The 25,523-nt window shown below is 40.7% G+C and overlaps 1 protein-coding gene across 11 annotated transcripts in view; it reads right to left on the reverse strand.

The window, feature by feature from the left end:
• The window catches only part of LOC132212023 (transducin-like enhancer protein 1), an 88,479-nt gene that overhangs the window by 35,963 nt on the left and 26,993 nt on the right, over positions 1-25,523 (reverse strand). For 3 of the 11 annotated variants that reach the window (XM_059657005.1, XM_059657002.1, XM_059656998.1), the window contains 4 exons: positions 21,784-21,846; positions 20,218-20,322; positions 6,981-7,185; positions 6,231-6,247 (listed from right to left, as the gene is read on the reverse strand). In XM_059657005.1, the coding sequence (XP_059512988.1) occupies positions 6,231-6,247; positions 6,981-7,185; positions 20,218-20,322; positions 21,784-21,846 (390 nt within the window). The remainder of the gene's footprint in view (positions 1-6,230; positions 6,248-6,980; positions 7,186-20,217; positions 20,323-21,783; positions 21,847-25,523) is intronic. The other 8 variants (XM_059657007.1, XM_059657003.1, XM_059657008.1 and 5 more) reach the window with 6 other exon arrangements.

Here is a 25,523-nt window from a genome sequence, read left to right on the forward strand (position 1 = left end):
CGTCGGCCTGTGGACTGAAGGGTCCCAGGTTCGATTCTGGCCAAGGGCATGTACCTTGGTTGCGGGCACATCCCCAGTAGGGGGCGTGTAGGAGGCAGCTGATTGATGTTTCTCTCTCATCGATATTTCTAACTCTCTATCCCTCTCCCTTCCTCTCTGTAAAAAATCAATAAAATATATTTTTTTAAGAAAAGGTTTTGGAAGAAGAAAATACTCTCTATCTATTCTTTGTTGTTGTTGTTTGGGGGAGAGGGGGAGTAAAGATGCCCTATATTCACTGTGATCACAGTAGGATAAAACCTGTACATTTCTCCAGTCACACACAGGCTCCCATATCCATCTGAACATTTGTCCTGGTCACACACAGGCTCCAATACCCACCCGGTGAGACACAGCATCCACAATAAACAGACACCACCACCACTCTCCTTGCTCCCCGTTACAGGTGCACACTCCTAACAACCTGGAAACAGCCGGGGCTTTCCTCTCTTCAGGGGTTCACCCTTCTCACGACAGTGATGCCAATTTTCCCAGAGGATCCATTTTTTTAAGCACATGGTTTTAAATTCTGTCAAAAGGGGAAATCTGCTGAGGCAACTAACTGCCTGAGAAAATGTCAGTATCTTTCGCAGTGCCTAAATACTGGAATTTTAGATGATGCATCTCATTTCTATCCTTCATTACCAAGCAATTCCTCAACATGCACCAGGTCAAGATAAAGTCATGAACTTTTAGATCAGCTGTTCTCAACCTGTGGGTCGCGACCCCTTTGGCGGTCGAACGACCCTTTCACAGGGGTCGCATAAGATATTTACATTACGATTCATAACAGTAGCAACATTACAGTTATGGAGTAGCAATGAAAATAATCTTATGGTTGGGTCACAACATGAAGAACTGTATTTAAAGGGCCAGAAGGTTGAGAACCACTGATTTAGATGCAAATACCTTCTCCAAATCCCCCCCTGCCCCCCACCCCTACCTTTGGTGAATTTGATTATCATGAGAAGAATCAGGGTCACAAAAGGCTGAGATCAGTTCATGGTCCCAACATCCTAAGAAACACCAGTAGCTGCCACCTTGTCACGTGGGCCCTAACCTCCACGACTGTCTCACCCACTGTATTTTAAAAAGGAAAGGACACCACAAGTAACTTGGCTGAGCATGACTAACAATGCATTTACTGTCTTGCTAGCAGGTACTGAGGGGAGACATGCCTAAAGGCTTGTTCTGCTGTGTCTGAGGCCTTGCTGTTTCTGGCTTCTAAGTCCTCACTTGCAAGGCAGCCTCATCACCACGTTACAGATGACCTGCCTGTGTAGCCAGACTCCCACGGCAGCCTGCCTTTGTCCACAACAGGAGTTCTTTCTATCCCACCACCCCCATAATGCCATGGTCCTGAGGAGTCACTGGAGATGACATGAAACTCAAAATTGAAATTTCAGAGAAAGACCAACAATGCCATTTTTCCAGAGAAAAATGTCCTACTTCCCCCTGTGCTCTCCAGGGCTGGTCGTTTTGAGAAAAAGTGAAAGTGAACTAGGAACTGGTCCTGCCCTACCTTGGCCAATTAACTAGCAAGTAGGACAACTAGAGAAGAAAAACAAGATAAAGACACCACCTTATAATAAATACAGTGATGGCTGTCATAACTACTCCTAAGTTAGTCCTAAGTATGAACCCGTTAATTATAAAAGCCAGTTACGGGAGTGACAACACAGTCTCTTTGAGAGACATGATCCAATTCTCAACTGCCATTAACTAAGTAAATGTATGACCAGCGGCACTCAACCTCCCTGAGCTTGGTTTATCACTGATAAAATTACGGTACCGTTATGATCTCTAATGTGGATGAACAGTACTTAAGACTTTTCTGCACCAGGAACCCCTTCTGAGAAGTTGATGAAAGTTCTCTCTCTTCTCAGAACACTCTGCATACAGTTTTTAGAAGGTTCAAGAACCTTCTGAGGCCCATCTATGAAACCTGTCTACGGCCACAGACCCTCTACGCTCTGGAGTCTCTCCCAATTCCCAACCCCCAAGGCTCCTCCCTTTTCCAAATGTTCCAAAGAGTGATCACATGGGTCAGGAATTTCAGAATTTTCATTTAAAAAAAGATCTGTGACATTAAAAGGCACCACTGCAAAATGGCAACAAATACATGAGGTGTCCCAAACAGTGCTGGGCAGATAGTAGGTACTCAATAAATATTTGCTAAAGTAATGAGAATTTAAACTCAATAAATATTTGCTAAAGTAATGAGAATTTAAACACATATTGTATGCTATTTCCTTTTTTAAAAAATGTATTTTATCCATTTTAGAGAGAAGGGAGAGATAGAAACATCAATGATGAGAGAGAATAATTGATAGGCTGCCTCCTGCACACCTCACTCTGGGGATAGAGCCTGCAACCTGGGCATGTGCCCTGACCAGGAATCGAACCATGACCTCCTGGTTCATAGGTCGGTGCTCAACCACTGAGCAACACCGGCCAGGCCTATGCTATTTTCTTAAAAGCCATATGACTCTTAGTCAACTCTCTTATTCCAGGTCATTCAAGACTTGTTTAAATGATATTCCCTTCAGCCAAAACTTAATATAATTCATCTCTAATTGAAATATCTAAAGTTTCTATTATTACTGAAGAAATAACGGCCTTTGTTAGGTCATTTAATATTTCTTTGTTCAACAGTGAGTAGCATTCTGATAGTACATTCGTGTTAAAAACAACAACCAAGTTTTGCAAATTAGCAAAGCACTAGTCAAATCTTAATTTATAAACAAAAGCCAGACAGCAACAGAAACCTCTTAAAAGTTACTGGCTTTATCATTCATCCCTTTCAGAAACAAACCACTTACACATAGTGTCCATGTTTTCACCTTGTTCTTAGTGCTTTCATTTCCTGGGTTTTACATTAAAACAGGAGGTTGCATTAAGGCTCATGTGTTTTCCTGCCATAAAACCTTAAACAAGCAAATGGAATAATTTTGTCACTAAAAAATAAGCAAACACGACCTTCGAACCAGTTTTAGACTTACAGATACAAATTTATACACACTCACATCCCCTCTAGATCTATTTTGCACTTAATATAAATAATGTGTGTTCAATATAGGAAGAAGAGCAGGAAAACATAAGCCTATAGATGGGTCTGGAATTTTTCAGAACTCCTTAGTCTCATCGCAGAAGTTCTCAGGGTTTGGTCCAAGAATCCCTGATGTTCCCAGGGACCCTTACCTAACTCTTTGAGGGCAGACTTTCTTCCCATACTTCCAAACAATCTTTCAGAACAGAAAGAATGCAGAAGTTGATGAAAATCCAGCTATCCTTTTTAAACCAGGCACTAAAGACATTTGCAAACACGTAAGACAAAGCCACTCTTCCCACTACAATATTTTTTTTTGAAAATAGTTATTTTTCATTAATAATGTTACCACAAATTAAGTAGCTCTTTATCTGCTTAAGTGATTTTAAAATTTATTTTCTTTCTAATCCAGAAAAAATTTCAAAATATATAACCCACATAAACAAAAGTTCTTTGGGGTTATCAATAATTTTAATTTAAGGGTAGAAAAAGATTCTGAGACCATAACGTTTGAAAACTTCAACTACCCTTGACCCCTCATTGGGTGAAAAGAAACAAGAGCATTACAGGGCAAACTGACTATCTACCAAGTAAAATTCAACTTCATAATTCAAACCACTTTATTAAAGAAATAAGTACTACAATATTTTAGGCACTAATGGTTCACATCATCTTATTATCCATTGCTTCTCATATTCAATTTTACACAAAGTTTGAAGAGCTACTTAATTTTATATAACTGCAGCAAAATCCCAACAGTTTAAGTCCCCTCTAGAGACTGAAGTTAAATTAAATGTTTATGCTACAAATTAGTGGTTTCCCATTTTATATCATCATCACCTACAATTTTTTGTAACTTAACAATTAAGCAGGAAACAGTACGTATTCTGAAATTATCATTACTTGTCAAAAATTTCATGTGAAAAAGAGAACATACAAATAACACATCATTTTATATTTTTACAGACTGCTTTATGCAATGAATCCACGTTTTGACTTGGACGTTCACTGATTGCTAACGCAACATATGGACTTAAAAGCAATCTATGGCTGCATGAAATTCAAGAACCAGTTTGTCCTTCTTTAAGGACATAGCTCATCATCCTTCCTCCATCTCACCATCACTTCTACAATGAATGAAGTTCTTGCTTACATTTTTCAGCCAAATATACAAGTAGGAGGTCATTAGACACATTCAGAAATATACAGAGAGATCTGAAAAATGTCCCTACTACCTTCAGCTTGCAAATCTCTCCTCATTCCTGTCATGCACTGGCATTTTAGAGGTACATATCATGGTATCTCTTCCACGACTGCCTAGAACTTTTGATGAAACTTTCTACACTATTTTTTAAGATTTTGGTCTCCTTTCCTTGGTTCCTTGAAAAAGGCCTTGTGATGTATGTGCCTACGTATCCCAAACTACAGACGCATTTCCTATATTACCGTACATACAGTAAACAAGAAATATACGGTGATTTAAGGTGAAACCATAATATTGACAATAAAAAGTTAAAGTCCCAAACCTAGAGTAAGTTAAATAAATGACAACATGCAGCACGCTAAAGGACATGGGCTCTCTCAGCATCTTTTGTGTTTGTTCTCTGGTCCAGGATTAGGGATTTTAATTTGACACGCGGCTATATGATGAACATGACAGAAAAAATGATAATCTACAGACACTGAAACAGCAAAACAGAAAGGTCACCTCCACAAATCAAAGTCAGTTTACCTAAGTGTGTACTTTGTGAGGATATTTTATTCCCTAGCTATAATTTTCTCTCTCCCCAACATTTTCCAGAGAAAACTTACAGTACCAGAATTTAAAAACTAGCTACCCCATACTTTCACCATTATCCACTGCTCCCAACACATCCTGATACATAAAGTATTCCGAGATCTATCTCAAAGAGAATTTCTAAAGTCCCTACTAATTCATCCTGGTTTGTGGATGTGGCTCAGTTGGCTGGGTGTTGTCCCGCCCACCAAAAGGATGCCTGTTCGATTATCAGTCAGGGCACATGCCTGGGTTGTAGGCTCAATCCCAGTAGGGGCGTGCGGGAGGCAGGCCATCCATGTTTCACTCTCACATAAATGTTTCTCCCTCTTTCCCTCCCTCTTCCTCTCTCTAAAAATCAATTAAAAACCTTTTTTTTAAAAAAAAGAAAAAAAGAAGAGATACATCACACACACACACCACTACACAGAAGAGGGGGAAAAACAAACTTTTCAGAATGAAAAGAATTGCGTATCTTCCTCCCAAACCCATAACAAAAAAGTTATCAGAATGACTTACAAGTTCAGTATCTCCCCCCACCCCGCTTTTTTTTAACCAGTTAGATTTAAGATGGTCAAAATACTGCCATGTTAAAAAAGAAAGAAAAGAAGGGAGGGAGGGAAGGAGGCAAAAACTGTAGGTTATCGTCGCTGAAAAGTGGCCAATTCTCACTCTATTTGATCATGACATTTGCGAGATGCATTTTAGATACAGATCTCCCCACAGCTACTGGCAGATATGTGTGCAGGTCAGACATGCATTGTGTGAAATGCGTGAGATTCAGGCCGGTGGAAATGAGCTCTCCAAGCACAGAACCCCTGGCTGCTGAATTTCCTTGTTTTTAAGAACTTAAGATGCTCAATTCTTTGGTCTAAAATAAATTCAAGTTCACACTCCAAGGGCAATTATGAAAAAAGAAAACTAGATATGGAAACCTAGCAACTAAGATGCATTTGCAGAGGATAATAAATGGTTCAGGTAGAAATAACACATTACTAACCAATTTCACATGTGAATTGTGACCTCTTGCCTGTAAAACTGACTTAAGATAAAAAATGAATACTCTTAAACTACAGGCAACCTAGCCTCAAAATGCAATGGGAAACATATTTTTAAGCGGGCTTGGGGTACATACAGATAATAGCAAACAGCTCTGACCCAAAATCATGTTGCTCTCATCTAACAAAAGTTTTATAAAAATACAGGGTTGGGTGGGGAATAGTCATATTTTTTTTAAAAAAGCAAAAGCCTGGTCACTGAGGGAGACAGGGAGATGTGCACGTCTGTGCTGTCTAAAGAAAGGCAGAGTGGGGCGCACTACGGGAAGAGGGTGTGTTCGTGTACAGCAGGCGTTGGAGTACTTACTGTGCCAGGTTCTCTGTCTGTTCCCGAGGTTACCAAGAAACGCACAGACATGCCCGTTCAGACACAGAGGCAAGAACAGAAATAAAAAAAAGGGGGGAATAATTAGAACACAAGCCCCAAACAGTTTTAAAAATGGCTTTTATTTATATAAGTCATTGCACATTCCTAATACAGTGATTTCCTGAAAATTACAGTATTTTGTAAACATAAGATTTACAGTTTAACCATACACAAAGCCTATTTTTTTATTTCTTGACAGAATAAATTACTTTTCTTCAAAAAATTAGTCAAGTGCAATTTTGCCCAATATTTAACGCATACTAGAATTAAAGCCTATGAAGCTAAGTAGTAACAGATGCAATTATCAAACCTCTCATTTGAACACATTCACTTTTAGCTTTAACTTCTTATTTCGCCCCATTTAACAACATTACTTTCTTTGAAAATTACCCAATTAAGCAGTTAACAGTTTTCCATAATATGGTACAGGCCACTGGCATTAACTAGGCAGTTGCCAAGATGTCAAGATGCCTGCAATCTAAAGAGATCGAGAAATCTACAGATGCCCACACTAAGCCCTGAGAATTTCCAGGGTGAGCTGTATTTCAGTGACCAAGCTTTGCGGCAGTTCCTCTTAGCTCATTGTTTGCTCTCTGAATAGGTTGGGGCTTTCTTTAGCGGTGCACACAACTTTGCAGCACTGTATGAGTGTGAGGACAAAGTCCTAATCTGGCTTGCCCGGCCGCTCACCTCTGTGGTGGTCTGCATCATGGTGCTTCTTGTCATCTTTTATTGCCAAGTGAGACTGCCCACTCAGAGCACTAGACAGCGCCAGAAGGCCGGCACTGCCGCCCAGGGGCGGGATCCCAGGTGGCGGAAGTCCCGAAGGGTGAGGCGTTAGGGGGACTGGGGGTCCGTGGCCATGAGAAAGATGCTGAGCTTGTAACTGCTGCTGCTGTTGGTGGTGGTGGTTGAGGGAGGAGGAAGAGGAGGAGGAGGAGGAGGAGGAGTAGGAGGAGGGGGAAGAGGAGGAGGAGGAGGAGGAGGAGTTGTTGTTGGAGTTGGTGGTGGCAGTAGCAGCATCCGGGGGAAGTAGATATGACATGAGAGGATGGAGAACAGAACAGGAGGGTAACATACACACAAAGGGTCACAGAGGGAGGAAAAGAGAAAAAAAAGGTGATTAGCACTTTTAGTTCATCAAAAGCTTTTACCTGATAAGATACAATCTTCCCAAAATATAATACTCAGATCTACACTGTCACTTTCTGAAATAAGTTACCCCCTGCAAATGTAGCTGTTTATTATCATCAGCAATCCTGACTAAGTTAGTAGCCCCTCACATGTTAGCTAGTTCCATCTCTAAGTGCCTTGAGGGATGAAATCCAGTATGTCATTAAATCTAAGATGCCACAGATTGAAGACTCATCCTGATTTCAGAAAGGCTAAAACTGGGGAAGTGTAGATATGCACCCTACAATATAGTAACTGAGTAGTCATCATTTATTAAGTGACTCCATTTCACCCCAACCTTCTTGCGTTAACTCACCACAATGGTATAATGAAACAAAACAACCTATTACCTTTACCAGAACTCAGAGAGCAGGAGGAGCAGTGCATCTCTTATGCACTCCACCCCCAGGCACGTGTCCTTATTTCACGAAGCCCTCACTGTGAGTAGGTCCCGACATTCCCGTTCCACAGAAGGGCCAACCTCAAAGCACTGAGAGAACTGCAGAGGTTCTCCTGGCAGGTGGGAGGGAGTGGAGTCCATGTCGGAATGACCCTTAGGCCTCACTGATCACTGAACCACCACATGCAGAGGGAGGTCTCAGGGAGCCAGGCATGTGACAGGTGGAAGAAGCCTGTGAAGGTCAAGTGTCGTTTATCCCGTACTTCCTCTGAGCTCCATGCCCGGAACCCAGTCCTTCAACATCACAAGGAAAACACTGAGGCCCAGAGAGGCCAAAGACCTTGACGGGAAATCACTCGCACTGTCCTACGGGACACCAACCACGGACACCCAAGTCCCCAGTCCCAATGCCACTGCCTCTATAGCTTAACCCATTCTAGAGATCATAAATCTATTCACATTAAAAAGTATCACTGCTCTCATATATTATATTTAAGAGTATGTAGAAATGAAAAAGTATCTAAGATATGGCCCTTGTACCATAAATCTGGCCACATTTCAGCTGTCCAACCGAAAACTCGTTTTTGATGAGACAGTAAAAACGATTAAAGCTCAATTTCTAAGGTGTAATGTTAGGAAATAATCTTAAGATTCTGATTTGTGTGCACTTCCCTGGGACTCAATTACTCATTTTATTTATTATGCCCTGGCGTGTACTGAATATATTAAACCTCACACCAGATCTTCAGTAATTCCCACCCAGACTACTGATCTTTAATTGAATCCTGAGCATGTTCCCCCTCCAAGAGCAGGAGAAAACAGCACCTTAAAAGCAGAAATCAGTGTCTTACAATCATTTCACAGTAAATCTTCAACTCCTACCAGCATCTTTAAAAAAATCTTTAGGAGCCAATGTTCTCTTTCAACTTCCATTACTTCCAAAGGGAGCACAATTCTAATTAGAGGGAGGTTGGAAAAGGGGGAGAGAAGTCCAAGAGGACAGCTTTAACAGTATTCTTGGAAAGTATTTATAAACTACTCATTCGCCATTTGAGATCATAATAACAATTTCTTTACGCATAAAATCACCTTCTTGTCATCCCAGAGACACTAATTCTTGCTCTGTCACCTTTTAAGAGCTTGGCAATAGCAAGACATAAAACTGAAGAAGCTGGCAGCGTGTCACGGTCCGCCAGGCATGCTCATTAGCACTTAATTAGAACTAGACACCTGCCATAAGAAATGGGCTTGCAGAAGGATGAGGACCAGGTCTGCCCTACCAGCAATTACTATCATTACTTGGAGAATAAGAGCTATGTCCGGCTTCTGGGAGGGAAATGCAGTGATGCATACACAAGAAGCAAGAGCGGTGCAGTAATTAAGCATGGCACTGATCAAAAGAAGATGAGAGAGGCTAAGCAGAGGGGAAGGCAGTTAACTACAGGGTTGAGGACGCCACCCTACCAACCCCCTGCACACCCCCGCTCCCCCAAAACTCCAGAATCCAGTCACCAAAAGTCGACTTCAGAGGTGGGATCTGATGTCAGAGCAAAGGCAGCATTTGGATACACGAGGAAGAAGCTGATTTTCTGCCAAACCCAAGTCAGTTTTTAGAAAAATGACCTGGAAAGTATTCTCTGATATGCTGTTGAAAAGAAAGGTTAGCTTATATAATGAAGGGGCTTTGCCACAGCTGTGAAGTAGATCCCATGGTTAAACCCAATGTTTAGGCTAATAACCCAGTGGGGATATCCTAGAGCCTAACTGGCCACAGGCAACTCCACCTCTACCTGCCTCCGCTCTGAGCTTCCCCCTTGAAGAAACAGCTCACTGTCCATTATTAGAGGCAATCAGGTTTTTCCATCCTTAACTTGGCCATCTTGAAAGCTTCTTCATTTTGTGTGTTGCTGTTTTTTAAGCAAATCCTATCAAAATGGAAGGCGTACTAGGAAGCAACAGGAAGGGTCAGCTATTGAAGATACTGCAGGCCCAGGAAACAGGGATATCACTGTCTCACACTGACTTCTTTATCCTGCCAGGAAGAACTCCCAGATAATATTTTCGTCTTCAGTATCTGGCCTCTGCTCAGAACACACCAGAGGCAGGGAGGGTGGGCATCATGGCTCCCATTTCGCCGATGACAGGGTTGCTGGCCTTGGGGCTCATAGCCGGAAGGATGACTGCAAAGCTTTTGTTCCCTAGAACAGCGTTTCCCCTGGGACCACAGCAGCATAGTCACATTCACAAAAGCCCTCACATTCCTCTCCTTTCCCAGGTAATGAGAAGCTCAAGGGCAGGCAATACTGCAAACTCACCACTGGACATTTCCCTGGAGACAGGCTCACCTGCACCATGCACACGTAGCAGTGATGGGTGGGAATTTGATCTGAGGTTTGTGACTCAAGAGTGCCCACTCTCCTGTCCCCACTCTCTAATACCCTATCCCTACATCTGAAAAAAGAGGCTCTGTTTGGCTCCAGCTGTCTTCTGAGGAAGTTTATAAAGAGAATCAAGCCTAAACACAGAGTGCTCTGGCTTCTCTCAGAACAAGATGCTTAACAGATAAGAAGTGTTTCTAAGATAAAACATTTATTGAAAGGAATAGAGGGCCCTCATCCTAGAGAGTGAAACAATTAACTCCAAAAAGGCAGCCCACCTGCCCAATGTGTCTTTGGAAAAACATTTTTTCTCAACAAGGCTTACCTGAGACTGGCAATCTAGCACCCATCACCTTCACTAAAAGAAAAACCATTTATGCTACTTAAACATATGTTTTAGAATAAAAGAACTACTGACATCAAGCAATACAGCCAGAAAAACCTCAAAAAACAAAACGAAAAAAAACCAACCACCACCACCAATGGCTCTCCTAATTGGGGAATTTTATATGCATTAGTCCTCTGTAGACCCAAACCTGAGCAGATATTGGGAAACTATAAAATGTTTCTCAACATGACAGCAAGAGTGGAAAAATTCAACCATCTATCCACTTATTAGTTTATACTAATGAGTAAACTTTTGTCCTAAATTAATGCTTATAGATTTATACAGCACAGAACACAAACAAAACAGTTAATAAAGCTATCAGAAAAGGCATTTTTGATGAGCAATGATGGTTGCTCATCAAAAATGTATTCCTTTTAGCAATACAGCTGGTTATTCAAGTTATCAAGCTAGACAGGTGGTCTCTCAAACAGAGCAAATTTGACACTCCTTTGCCCCAACCCACGGACACTTGGCAAAGTCTACAAATATTTATGGTTGTCACAGTGGGGATAAAATGCTACTGGCATTTAATGGGTAGAGGCCAAGGATACTGTTAAACATCCCACAATTCACAGGACCCCCACCACAAAGGATTATAAAGCTCAAAATGTCAATAGTGCTGAGGTTGAAAAATTCTGGTCTAGATCTAAGCTGGAATTCTGTCTCATTACATTAGAATTCAGTTTCTTAAACATCCAGGGACTTGTCAAATTGTTGTTTAAAAAAAATAAAAATACTTCTCAACATTCAACTGTTCATTTTCCCGTCGTCACTACCTTGTCACAATTCAAAAAAAAAAAAAAAAAGAGCACCTACTTCCTTGACTTGGTGCAACCAACAATTTCAAATCAAAACAAACAAAAACTTCCTGTTCTACAAAACAACTTGGAAAAGGACTACACAGGTAACTTACATATCAGTGTTCTGATGCTCAAAGGTGATTACGAAAGGGTTAGGTTGGGGGTGAGGTGATGAATGCACTTGCTCTCTCCCAGACAAGTGAATAGGCTGAGAGTGAGCCACGTAAAACAAACACCAAAACCTGAGTTAATGATACTGAAAACCCACAAGGAATAAAGTAACCTCATCCATGTCAAACAACAGCCACACATTCTGACTTGTAATTCACTGCTACTATAATGAACCTGACTTGGCTGTTTACATTCAGAGCTTCAAGTATCAGCCCCGGGTTTCCACATTTTTGTTTCTCAGTCAGGTGTGGCACAGTGCTTTATCACCACAGAGCTGCCTATACAACAGGAAAAGACACCCAGAATACACGGGAAGGCCGATGCCCACCTCACCCTCACTAGATGCTAAGTTCTTCATCACCAACCACGGAATCAACTTGAATTTAATCCCGTATAACTTCAGGAAAAACTATGTCACACAGATCACAAACTGAACCCAACCCAAACTAAAACCATGCCGCATGGTTTTAAAAGAGCATCTCTAATGCTGCAAGTGTGACAGTAAATGGCATTTATAGCACATGGTATTTAAACATTTTAAAGTGAAAATGATGTGAAAAGTAGCATTTGTTGACAGTTCTCTCCAATCACTCTTGATTTCTGCTATTTCCCTATTCTTTAAAACACTCACTTCTTTTTCTGCACTGGCATTTAATGGGTAGAAAAAAAAACACAAAACAGTGGTATGCTACAGCAAACAAGTGGGAAAATCAAAGACTCTACAAAAGTTATCTGAAAACATCCCATTACATGAATGGCCTCTTGCATGAAGAGAGGTAAGGGTGATAAATAGGCAAAAACTGCTTTCCGGGGCCAAGAATGCTCAAAACACTGGAAGAAAATTAAAATAAAGCATCAACAACAATCCAAAGGCCCGATCTCAATGCAGCAGCACACAGAAAATGACACAGAGGTAAAGAATGATGGCCTGTATGCAGACAGACAGCAGGATGAAGGCCTAAAATTCTGAGAAGGATCTGAACTCATCCTTATTCTTTCTACATTTCAGCTAATCCACAGGCCAACTCAGTCTGCATCGTCACCGACTTGCTTATCCAACCTGCCCTACATGACTGTTACAGTTGTGACAGTGACCAAGACCCTGGGGCTTACAGGCTTGAATTACAATAAGTTTTAAAAACTCATGTTTATTTAGGAAGATTCACTCCTAAAACCACATAAGGTTTTAATGGGGAAAAAAAATGCTCACCATTATTCGCCACTAGGGACATGCCAACCAAAACCACAAATGAAATACCCCACTTCAGCCGTAACCAGTTTGGCTCAGTGGATAGAGCGTCGGCCTGTGGACTGAAAGGTCCCGGGTTCGATTCCGGTCAAGGGCATGTACCTTGGTTGCGGGCACATCTCCAGTAGGGAGTGTGCGGGAGGCAGCTGATCGATGTTTCTCTCTCATCGATGTTTCTAACTCTCTATCTCTCTCCCTTCCTCTCTGTAAAAAATCAATAAAATATATATACATATAAATACACCACTTCATACCCACTAGGATGGCTAGAATCAAAAGATGGACAATAACAAGTGTTGACAAAAATGTAGAGAAATTGGAATTCTCATCCACTACTTTTGGAAAACAGTCTGGCCATTGTTCAAAAAGTTAAACAAAGTTACCATATGACCCAGTGATTCCACTCAAAAACTTGTATTCAAATGCTCATAAGCAGCATTATTCATAACTAGAGGCCCAGTGCACGAAATTCATACACAGGTAGGGTCCCTAGGAGCTGCCAGCTGGGGCCTTCCTTCGTTCCATGCCGCCCCCCAGTGGTCAGTGCACGTCATAGTGAGCTATCAAACTCCCAGGTGGGTTGAACTCCGGAGGGGACATTTGCATATTGGGCTTTTATAGATAGAGAAGATAGTCAAAAGGTGGAAACAACTTAAATGTCCATCGACTGATGAGTGGATCAAAAAATATGGTAGACCAGCCATGTGGCGGCTCAGTGACTGAGTGTCGACCTATGAACCAGGAGGTCAGGGTTTGATACCTGGTCAGGTCACATGCCCAGGTTGTGGCTCAATTCCCAGTAGGGAGCTTGCAGGAGGCAGCCAATCAATGATTCTTATCATTGATGTTTCTAGCTCTCCATCTCCCTGCCTCTCTTTCTCTGAAATAAATAAAAATACATATATTTAAAAGTGGTATACTGAGGCAATGGAATATTATCCTATATAAGGTAATATTCAAATTGACCATCATGCCATAACACTGTACAAGATGGTGGTGCACACAGCGGGGGCGGGGCAGCAGGCTTCTGCTTCACATGGCTTCTGCCGGGGTTTCCGAGGTCCTGGCGGCCAATTCCCGTGATTTCTGCCAGGGTTTCCATGGCCCTGCGTGCATGCCACAGGGGCAAGGCCCGGCAGCCGCTGCGCGCAGCCTGGAGGCAGGGCATCGGGGCTGCACTCCAGGACTCGGGGCCATCCTGTGGCACACCAGCCATGTGGGGCGGGACTCGGGGTGGTCCCATGGTGAGGGGGAGTTGGGGAAGTACGGGTCCCAGGTCTAGCGCGATTTCATCCTACGGGTCACTAGTTCATCTATAAAAGCATTGAAGTACATGCCACACATGAATAAACTTTGAGAACATTATAGCATGTGAAAGAAGCCATCCACAAAAGGCCACATACTATATAACTGCATTTATATGAAATGTTCAGAATAGACAAATCCAGAGACAAGGGAGGCAGGGCAAGAGGACTGACTGCTAATGGGGACATGGGATTTCTTTTTAGAGCGTTACAGATGTTCTAGAATTAGGTAGTGGTGATGGTTGCACAAGTCTGGGATGCTCAATACTAGGCTTTTTCCCAAGGAATCAAGTACAAGTTACATGATAAAAACACATGGGGACATTAATAACTGAAAAGCACTCTATTTGGAAGAACCCAGACACTGAAGCCAACCCTGCATTTGTCAAAGAGACCTAGCTGTGCTCAGTGAAAAACTAACTTGAACCAAAGGAGAAGTAAGGTGCATAAAAGACTTCTTTGCAATACTGTTCGCTCTCTTTGGAAAATTAATACAAGAACTGGCCCTAGCGGGTTTAGCTCAGTGGATAGAGTGTCGGCCTGTAGACTGAAGGGTCCTGGGTTCAATTCCAGTCAAGGGCATGTACCTCGGTTGCAGGCTCAATCCCCGGCCCTGGTCAGGGCAGGTGTGTGAGGCAACCAATTGATGTGTCTCTGACACACCTTGACGTTTCTCTCTGTATGTCTCTCCCTGTCCCTTCCACTCTCTCTAAAAATCAATGGAAAAATATCCTCAGGTGAGGATTAACAAAAAAATAAAAGAAATGAACTGCTGGATTTTAAGTGGAGGGTATGTCACCAAATACAAGTTTGCAGAGCTAGAAGAGCCATGTTTGTTGTGGCCATTTCATTTTCTCTTATTGGTAGCAGGTTAGGCATTATCCTCCTAGGGCGAATTGTTTTATAAAGAAACTTATAGCTGGATTATTGATGGGCTTTCCAGGGATTAACTGCATACTCATAAGAATAAGAGGCTAACCTCATCCTCTTAAACATCACACATTACAATCCTATAGATAGCTAACAGCTACAGCCCGAGGAGAAAAATAATCCAACATTTTGCTAATCCTTAAACCAATCATCTCCTGCAACAATGGGAGCCCTTTAGGTCTACAACTCAATCTCTTAAGGACAGAAAGGCTCCTGCTCCAGACACATCAGGAGTTTGTACTCACAGCCACCCCCTACACAAACAAACCCAGCCAGCATCACAAAATACCCTACACTTACTTCATACTAAGTTGTTTTAAAGTGAAGAGCATTACACATTTGCCTATGAAGAAGGAATATACAAATCTAACCAATAAATGGAGCCCCAAACCTGAGGCTCCCATAGGCTTTGACAGAAGTTATATTCATGGAAAGTAAGTCAGATTGTATACAAATAAATGAGAAAGGAAAAACAAAGTTTTTGGGGGTTGCCTACATTAACCCCAAATTTCTTGAGTTCCTGAAGTTCACGGGCAATGGCTATAAGAAACTGCTCAAATTGTCTTATATCCACAGTTAGTATGGAGGCAGTTACCAGAAATCTGGCATATCGTGGCCTGGGAAGGAAAACCCCCACTGTTCACCTGGACATCTCGCCTTCCAATTCTTTCACAATGATCCCTGCCACCTCCCAGTGCCAGCAGAGGCCTTAGTGCCTTACTCACATTTTTGCTTCTCAATTCTCTCTACATCTGTTCCCAAAACTTAACTTTAACCCCTTGGTTTTGAACTTTAAGTTTGTTCATCAAAAGTTAAATGGCAGCCCAGCCAGTGTGGCTCAATGGTTGAGCATTGGCCTATGAACCAGGAGGTCAGGATTTCATTCCCAGTCAGGACACATGCCAGGATTGCGGACTGGATCCCTAGTAGGAGGTGTGCAGGAGGCAGCCGATCAATGATTCTTTCTTATCATTGATGCTTCTCTCTCTCCCTCTCCATTCCTCTCTCTGAAATCAATATATATATTTTAAAGTTAAATGGCAGCACTTTTGCACTGCTGTGTCATTAAAAGTCACGCATGCATGACAATGTAGTGGCAGGAGCAGAGCATCTGGCTAGGTCTAATCTCAGACACCAACATCCAGGTAACCACTAGAATAGACAAAGGAGGAACAGCCACCCCTCACAGGGGGCTTGGCCAACTGAACCACAGATCTGCTCTAGACACGTAGAGAAACCAGGCAGACAAAACTGCAGTTCAAGGGTCTTATCCCCACAAAAGCCATGCAAGCGAGACGGTACTGTCCATCTACAGAAGAGACACTGATCAAGGCGAATGGATCATATGAGGTCACAAAGCTAAAAAGTGGAAGCACCGGTATCCTACTCAATTTCTTTTAAAAAAGAAAACCACACTTCACTACTGTTTTCTTTCTAATCAAAACCTAATCGTCTTTGAAGAGGTGGGGGAAACTGCTGAGAAGGACAGGGAACCTAACCTCCTTAGGAGATGGAAACACTCTGCACCAGAGAAGAGTGGTTACAGGGCTGTGCATGTGCCCAAGGCCATCAAACTGTACATGCAAGATCTCTGCATTTCACTGCATACAAATTACACCTAAGTTAAAAAGAATTTTATGTACAGATATGTACATACCTAACTGTTTTTGATATCGATTATTTATGTCATATAACCTAGCTTAAAAGTAACACTAGTTATTTGGAATCCCAAATTCAATTAAAATTAATTATTTAGTGTCTTTGCTCCAAACTCCCCAATACAGCGGGGAATTATGTTGAAGAGTCCTTGGTTTTTCTCTGCCTTCAGGTAGCCATTAACTATCCCACAAACAAGTGTTTCAGCATTTTACAAATCTGTTTTATTTTATGCATTTTTAACACAATTCCAAAGTTTCAAAGAAAATCTTTGAGGGATGCTGCTTAAATTGTAGACTATCCTGATACAAAAAAAAAAATCAAAAAACAAAAATCAAGGTCTCAAATGAGTTAAGTTCCCTTTGCACAATGAACTTGTTTCTAAAGCACAAGTGAGCTGTGTGTCAAAACAAATAAACCTTGTGCCTTTTAAGATCTCTGTATTATTAAATATTCTTTCTATTGTTTAAGAATGTAACATGTTTAATAGCAAAGGAGCTTATAAAAAGCAAAATTCAAAAAGTAGAGCAGCAGTTACTATTCTGCAAATTATCAATTTTGCTATCAGTGAAAGCTATTAAAAATGTTTAACAAAACCATTTTAATAATTTCTCCAAATTTCAACTATCTAAGAATCTTACATGCCAGTAATTTAAAGTTGAAGGCAGGTGCCGTGGTGGAAAAGATTTTAAAATTCAGTTTTTCTATCAGATAGAAGAACAAGTTTTCTATGCTGGTGAGAAATGGGCACCATTAATTCACTCAACAAGAATGGAAAAAATATATCCTCTTCTCCTAAAAGAGCATCCATAGTCCTGGGACACAAGCTGAGTTTGCCTAGAAGCTTGGTGTCCTTGAGAATATTTAACTTTCTCCTGGTTTGCTAAAGAGAAATATCGTTAGCCCTGTCAAGCAAGCAGTGAGCTCCTTGATTGTACCTTAAAGGGAATGAGAATGTTTCGGCTCATTTGCATTTTAAAGGGTACTCTTTCATGATCTTTCACACTTGTAATAGATGTCTAAACCGTTAAATTACTATTTCTTTTCTTAGCCTGAAAGTCGATGCAGACTAAGAGCGTGGCCTCTCCCATTGTTCTTTCCCCCTAAGTCGGTCCCTGAACAATACTGACAGCTGCTATCAAACCGGGCTGCATTTACTCTGCGCGCAGCTGCTGCTTGTAGGAACAGACAGCCTCCCGGAGCCTCCTCCCCTCTGGGGAGACAGGTTGACACACTGCATGTTCAATGAAAGAGGTCAAAGGTCCACTGAATTGTCAACCCAATTTTATGCTACTTCGATTTTCCAGGACGCATGCAATTCCTTTCAAGCAAAAATCAAGCATATGCCAGAGCATGAAACTTATGGTTCGGGGTAATTATTGATCACTACAAACTTTAAAAGAGCCTGCTGACATAAATTAATATACCGATTCAAAAAATTACAATTATAATACACTGATTCAAAAATTACAATGATAAAAACCACACAGGCTGAAGACATGCAATTGGCGTTTAGTCCTGTGCTGGGCCCAATGCGCTGATTTGCGTTATTGTTGCTAGCTAGCAGAGCTAATCTGCCTTTCTAATCTCAACAACATGTTTCCTGGACTAAAGCCATTCATAAAATTAGCGGTTCATCTGCCCTTCTAAAACAACCTATTTTTCTTTTCTGATTTGGCTCAAAATGAGTATTACCTATAAACATTTGGTTGATACAATTTTCCCCTTTCTGATGTGTTGTACTGGGCAGTGCCTTTGAGAATTTAAAAATACAAGTTTTACCATCAAGAAATGATATGTAAAAATTTAGAGCCTATCAGAAAACAAATGTGTTCCACAAAGTTTAACTGGGTACTTGAGACCTGCTTTGCATATGTTTTCTTTTAATCAAAACAGGCTTTTCCATCCTCATTCATTAGGGTTAAAAAATTCTGTGCTTGAGCTACAAGTACAATTTGCTATTAGTCTTTGCTAATCAAACACGGTACATGCAAAAGTACCAGTGAATATTTGATTTGATCTCTGAAATAAAGCAATTCATTACACAAGAAAAGGGTACAGAAGGCAGCAGACAAATGCAGATGTAATTGTGTTTTTTGTTGAATGTGATTAGAGAGCCCACTAAGTAACAGTCAAAAATGTGATACTAAAGGGGGAGAAATGCAGAGCCTGGACTTGGGGGGAGGAGAAGGGAAGAATTGTTTATGCAGAGCTAAGCTGTCAAGTGTAATAAAGCAGCTTGAATAAAATTTAAGCTGAAAATCCACTGAAGCTCCCCATTTCAGGGAGGAAAAAGCTATTAAAAGGAAATGAAGGTCACCCTCCCAGTTTATTTCACCTAATTGATTGCCAATAGCTTACCACAGGCAACCCGACTGCAGATCTGCAATTGAGAAACTGATGAAAGGAGAGTTTTCAAGCTGAGGCTCATTCTTTAATCCTCCTTGGCTCTTATGTTTTTTCCCCATCTCCAGTTGGGATGTAATTTTAAACCCTGATGGATTAACTGGTTCCATTGTCTGTGGCCGTCATTGGACTATGGCACTCTTAATCCGTACAGCAGCATGTCTAATTATCATTACAAAGTGTCTGAGGGAACTATAAAGACCAGCAGGGCATCTTCTCACAAGCAATTAACATAAATTGATAAATGAGTGATTTGAATCTGCTCAAGGCACTCACTTATGAATAAAATCAGAAAGGATGGTCCCTTGTTCCAGCTACTTCTTTCACTTGGTCTAGAAGGGCAGAAAATCTGAGAGCCATCCTGGACCCTGAAGGGGTTTGGGGGTGGGGGGCAGATAAACTCACGCAGGGGATGGACCGAAGGGTTCACCAGGCTCATTAATGCAGAGCAAATAACTTGTGACTGACAACCAGTTGCCAGCGAGGAGCACTAACTGAACTCAAAACAGGAGAGCCGAAACCTGGTGAAAGGCTAGAGGGCAGAAGGACAGACACTTATCACTTCTTCAACAGCAAGAGAGAGTTTTTTTCATTGGGGTGCCACTTAAAACTTCATGGAAGAGGCACAAGAAAGAGGAAGACCAAGCAGTTAGAAAGGTCCCAATACCCTAGGAAAGCAAAAGGCAAAAGCCAAGAAACTAAATGAAATGGTCATTATGAGATGTGCCTTGACTTCACTGTGATCTAAAGTTATAGGACAGAATAAGGAAGAGTTTAAAACTCTAACCTAAAGTTTTTTTTTTATCTGACTACTGGAGAAAAAGTGGCTTAAGTGTCACAGGCTCAAGGATATTTATTTTCCCATTAAAAAGTAGACTGATTTTTCTTCTCCTCCTAAAACGGTTTCTCCTATCACTTCCCTTATGCTAATCTCTCTTCCCCAGCACAGCTCAGCATACCTGAATACCCCCTCCCACCCTTATCAAATAGGTCAGTGTTAAGCTACCCAAATATTTTATATACAGAGATTAAGCCATCAAATTAATAAGAAATGAAAGCTGGTTATACACACTGTAGGAGGTAGACCTGGTAGGCCACGTACCCCGATGATGGCATTCAACTCTGCCATGGTCACCTGTTTGGCACGTTCGACAGCCTGCGCCACCTGTTGTTGATGCTTTGAAAACAACGAGAAGAAAAGGTAAGCAAGGCAGCCAAGAACTTCACGTACCTTCCAAGGATAACAACAAAAGGGCAAACGCCACATGCGATGCAGACTGAAGTATAATGCAAAGTTTGGATTTATATGTAAAGTTTGTCGAGCACCCATTATTTCACAGAACACATGTAGAAAAGGGAAAAGAAAACAGAGCAGTGCTTCCTTGTTTCTAACCCACACTAGTCACCACTTAACTTCTGGTGGAAAAATTAGGCTCAGAATGGTACAAAGTCAAAAAGGACATCAAAAATGGTTAACCTGGGGCTTCAGAAAATAAATAGTATGGGATCATTTAAACATCAGATCTTCTATTAGTTCTCTGGTCAACACATCTCAACACTCAAGTAGTTTTTGGAAACTATGGTAATTCATCTTCTTTAGACAGTTCACCCTCCACAAGGGAAAGACCCACTCTTAGTTCACAGTCCAGAAACACTCTACCCACCTCCCAACTTCTACCCACAAATAAAAACAAAGCCACACCTGTGCTTTCAGAGGCATGGGACAGACCACAGCAGAGACCAGGATTACTGAACATGGAGTACATGTTACGCTGGAAGAGGCTGCTAGAAGAGCAGAGATGGCTGCGGTATGGAGCAGCTGATGACAACTAAACGGACAGCCCATATTTCAGCTCCCAGTCCAACAAACTTTATCTCAAGATATGTACATCCTTGTTTAGCATTTATAAGCTTGTATCCAAAAGTAAGGTAAACTTTAAGGCCAAACTAAAACATACTGGTTTTGAGTCAATCTCACAGATTAGTCATATAAAGAGCTTTTCTCTCTCAAAATATTACAGTTAAACCTCTGTGGCTTTGAATCTTAATAAAAATGGCATATATATATATATATATATATATATATATGCCATATATATGTATATATATATATATATATATATATATATATATATATATATATATATTTCCATAAGTTAAGGTAACATGAACACTTAGTTTATCCTTAAGAGTACTGGCACCCACTCCCTCCATGGACAGCACTAAGTCAATCATTATACAAGAACAAATGAAATACCTGCTTCCATGGTCAAGTCAACCCTGATGGACCCATTTTTAAAATTCAGAATAAGAAAAGCTCTCTAGAGAAAGGACACTTGGAATCATCAGTAGCAATTAAACTTATAAATTAATTCAATTTAAAATAAACTTTATATGTTTGATAGTCATTTTGCAGTTTTCCAAAGGAAAAAAATTAATTTGAGGTTGAGCTTTTGCTATCACTTCTACAGTGTGCCCTCAGATCTGTTAGATGGAATAGCAGGGGTGTATACACCACAGCTGTAACAGATGTTCTTCACACTTGTTCCTCGTGATAAAATTAACATCTTAAAACTAGCTAATTTGCAAACAGAGAAGCAACATAATTGCACTTTAACAGCTGAACAGTTTTACTTACTTCCTGAGACAGAAATGGGATGACTTGTGCACAAATCGTATTCAATCTCTTGGCGATTTCAGTCTATGAAGACAAAGCCACATAAATGTTTAGTATACTTCATAATCAGTTCAGAAAGATAAAACTTCACACCCACCACTTTAGCCCTCCACTATCTCTCTTGAGGGCATAAAATTGCTTTTCTCAGCTACCTTACCAATATTTATCTTGAGATAAACAGTAGATATTAATCCCACTTGCAAAGTAAGACATAACTGCACGCTTTATTGGTCACTTAAATAAGAGATAATGAGCACTTTAATTGAATTGGAAAATCTACGTGGTTTAAGGCTATATAATCATTTAACCTGGTGATTGCAAATCCCTTCGAATACTTATTCAATTATGGTGTACCGGGCACATTTATGTAGTTACAGCAAGTTCATTCAAGCTAGCATCAGAATCAGCATCAAAGCAACTGAGCTTTCCATACAAGGTCTATACAGCGAGAGCAGCCTCTTTCCACTCGTCCCAACTCTTTCGCAACTGGAACAGTATTTTAATGTCAGTAGCTTTCATTAAGTCTCAAAATTGCAAACAAGCCAAGAAAATACGTAATATTAAAACAGAACTCAAGTCCAGAGGGACAGTCACATTGAGATGTTCTGAGTATCTGTAAAGTTTCAACACAATTCAGCATCAAATATGAAGACCTCAGTACAGGGTCCACAGTTCAGCTGGACATAACGAAACGTGTCCTGAGTGTCTGTGACCCAAGCTGTTGTAAAGAAAGTAGGAAGAGTCTCTGCCCAGCTCCAAATCCACAAGATCCTTCTGCTACAAGGGACAGACTGGCAAGGGAGGGAAAAAGGGTGCTTCTGCTTCCAGCATAGGATAGGATCCACCTGCCTGCCCCACTGCCAACACCCTGCACAAAAATGCAAAGCAACCCTGCCTTCCTTTCCTCTAACTTCAAGGAACCAGTTCTGCCTTTAAAAGGGGAAAAAAAAAAAAGTCATCTAAAAGAGTCCCGGATTTGACCTTATTTATTCCATCATTTTCCATCAATGCTTACTTACTAATGCCGCCTGATAGTGGATTAGGTAATGAAAAGGATCATGAGCAGAAGAAAATTATGAAGCACATAGCCATGCCCTTGAGAAACAGAGACTGGAAAAAGTAAGATAAAGTAGAAACCTCAGAAACCGTATAATGAAGTATATCAAACAAGAGCTGCTTTTTGTCCTCTAAGATGATTCTAGTTAACAATGAGTAACAAGGCCTTCGGTTGGATGGGATTGGATTGGGGTCAACCCAACTCAATTCTCCCTGACTACCAATGAGATAGGGTTCCAGCCGGGGCCTTGTTAGAAATGTAGTACTAGAAGAGGAAATGACTGGTATAGACCTTGCTTTAACCAGCAGGGCAAACAGACATATGGAAAAAGGGTGCAGCTGCACCAGGTGTAAAAATAGTACAGGGCAGCCATACCCAATTCACCCGATCAATCTAACTCAAGGTCATAACTCTCCTAGAAAGCACCAGCACAACAGGGTTAGGGAGGGTGGGTGGTGTGGGTGGTGTGTGTGTGTGTGTGTGTGTGTGTGTGTGTGTAAAGGAGGATGAATGCCCTTGGTGGACTCTTAGTCCTTGCCCCCCACTCCCTATCTACGATACATCCAAACAGCATTCCACACTTTCCCCTTCTCCAAAATTCACACTTAAGGTTTCCCAATCTTAAAAAAATGATTAATAGTCACTTGAAGTACACACAGATATGTATGTAGAAAAATAAAATAACTCTAGGTCTCTCATCCAGGGATAACCCTGTGGTGATTCTGGGAAGCATCATTTGAGGCACTCAGAAGCCCAGAGTGGAGAGACTTTTATTTATATCAAGGGCCCCCACTATATATATACTGCTTTTCTATAATGTGTTATTTCTACTCAAAAATGTATCATGGACACTCTCCCACTCAATAAATACAAGCCTACTGGTGTTTAAGCACCCAATATCAGTGGATATTTATATTTCATCTAATTTGCCACATTTATAAATTCTGTGTCAGATAACCCTCTACAAAGACCTCTAAAAGAAACCCCTAGAAGTGAATCTGTTAGGTCAAAGTGTATGCATATTTTAAATTGGAATGCATGCTGATAAACTGCCCAGTAGAAAAGCTTACCAATTTATATGATTGCCAGTCTATAAGGGTACATGCTCTCCCACAATGTCAATATTGGGTTTTGTTGACCTTTTAAAAAATCTGTATTCATCTAATAGAGTAAAACGCTATCTCAGTTTTATTTGCATCACTCGGATTCTTCCTGAAATTAAACATCTTTTCATTTATTTATTGACCCTCTGTATTTTTTTTTCTTTCTCTGTTTTTCCTTTGGTATTTATCATTGTCTTTTTGTAGTAATTCTTCCCATATGACAAATATTGACTCTTTCCCCTCGTTTTCCCAGCTTGCCATTTGTCTTTCAACCTTATTTGCTATAGCTGTTTGCTGTGCATAACTAAGTTTTTATGTGGTCAAGCTAAAGAATACTGTTCTTATGTTCTGGCTTTTGGGCCAGAATTAGAACACTCAAAAATTATAGAAACCGTTTTCTAATTTCCTTCTAGTGCTGCTATGGTTGTACTTTCTATACTTAAATACTTGATCTTGATGGAATTTATTTTGGTGTAAGAAAAAAATGACCTCTTTAATTAATAATAATATGTGCTATTACATGGGAGTGGCTTTAAGGTAGAACTGATTTTAACTGTCAGGGGACATTTAAAACCTGGTCTGAATGAAATGAACTTGTAAAACTTTAATAATATTAGCTATTAAAAAAATAAGTACAGATTAAAGCATAGATCATACAAATTGGGTTAGAGTAGGTAAGACAAAAACAGGAGGAAGGTTGATGATCAAATTGATGAAAAAACATCAAAAGTCACACCATCTTTCCGGGGAATCTATATATATATATAAAAGGCTAAGTGACTGTCCGTCCGTCCGACCGGCCGGTACATATGACACACACTGGCAATTTAAAAATAAACACTGACTTGCACATGTGCGATACATAGAAAGCTCTTGCTGGCACCAATCCCACTATGTATTTTAATTTTATAATACTATATTATATATACTATTTTGACATGCAATTTTTTGCAGTAACGTAATTACCACATGAATCTTTCTTCTAATTAATTTCCTTTCAATGTGCATGAATGCGTGCACCGGACCACTAGCTCTAAATAAATGGCCTGGAGAAGAGATGGAAACAAGAACAGAAGAGGACCTTTATCCCACTTATCTCTTCCTCCTTCCAGGTCTGTAAACCCTAGTCTTAAACTGTCCTCTGACAAGTGAGCTTCATTTTGAGCAAAGATGCCTAAATTCAAGTCTCACCTCTGGCTCACCCAGAAATTCTCTGAGCTGCCCTGGCTTCTGCATAAGAAGAGTTCACACCTCCAGGCAGCATGAAGATGGGTCCATTGGTTTCCCTGACTGCTTTCTTTGTGAGTTCTAAAACATTACCACCACTCCAGGAGGATTTCATAAATGTTTTTCCCAGCCCTTAAAAAAGTCTGAAAAGCAGCATAAAGACTGACAATAATATTATCTCTTGTTTCAATGCAAGACCTATAACTGAACACGAATTAACAAGTAGTGTTTTCTACCCATGTTTCCATTCCTGACCACAGAGTTTGCAAGCAGGCTAACTGTGTATTTGGCCCTGCTTAAGCAGGTTTTAAGAA

Source organism: Myotis daubentonii, chromosome 11 (assembly GCF_963259705.1).
Source record: "Myotis daubentonii chromosome 11, mMyoDau2.1, whole genome shotgun sequence".
Taxonomy (NCBI): domain Eukaryota; kingdom Metazoa; phylum Chordata; class Mammalia; order Chiroptera; family Vespertilionidae; genus Myotis; species Myotis daubentonii.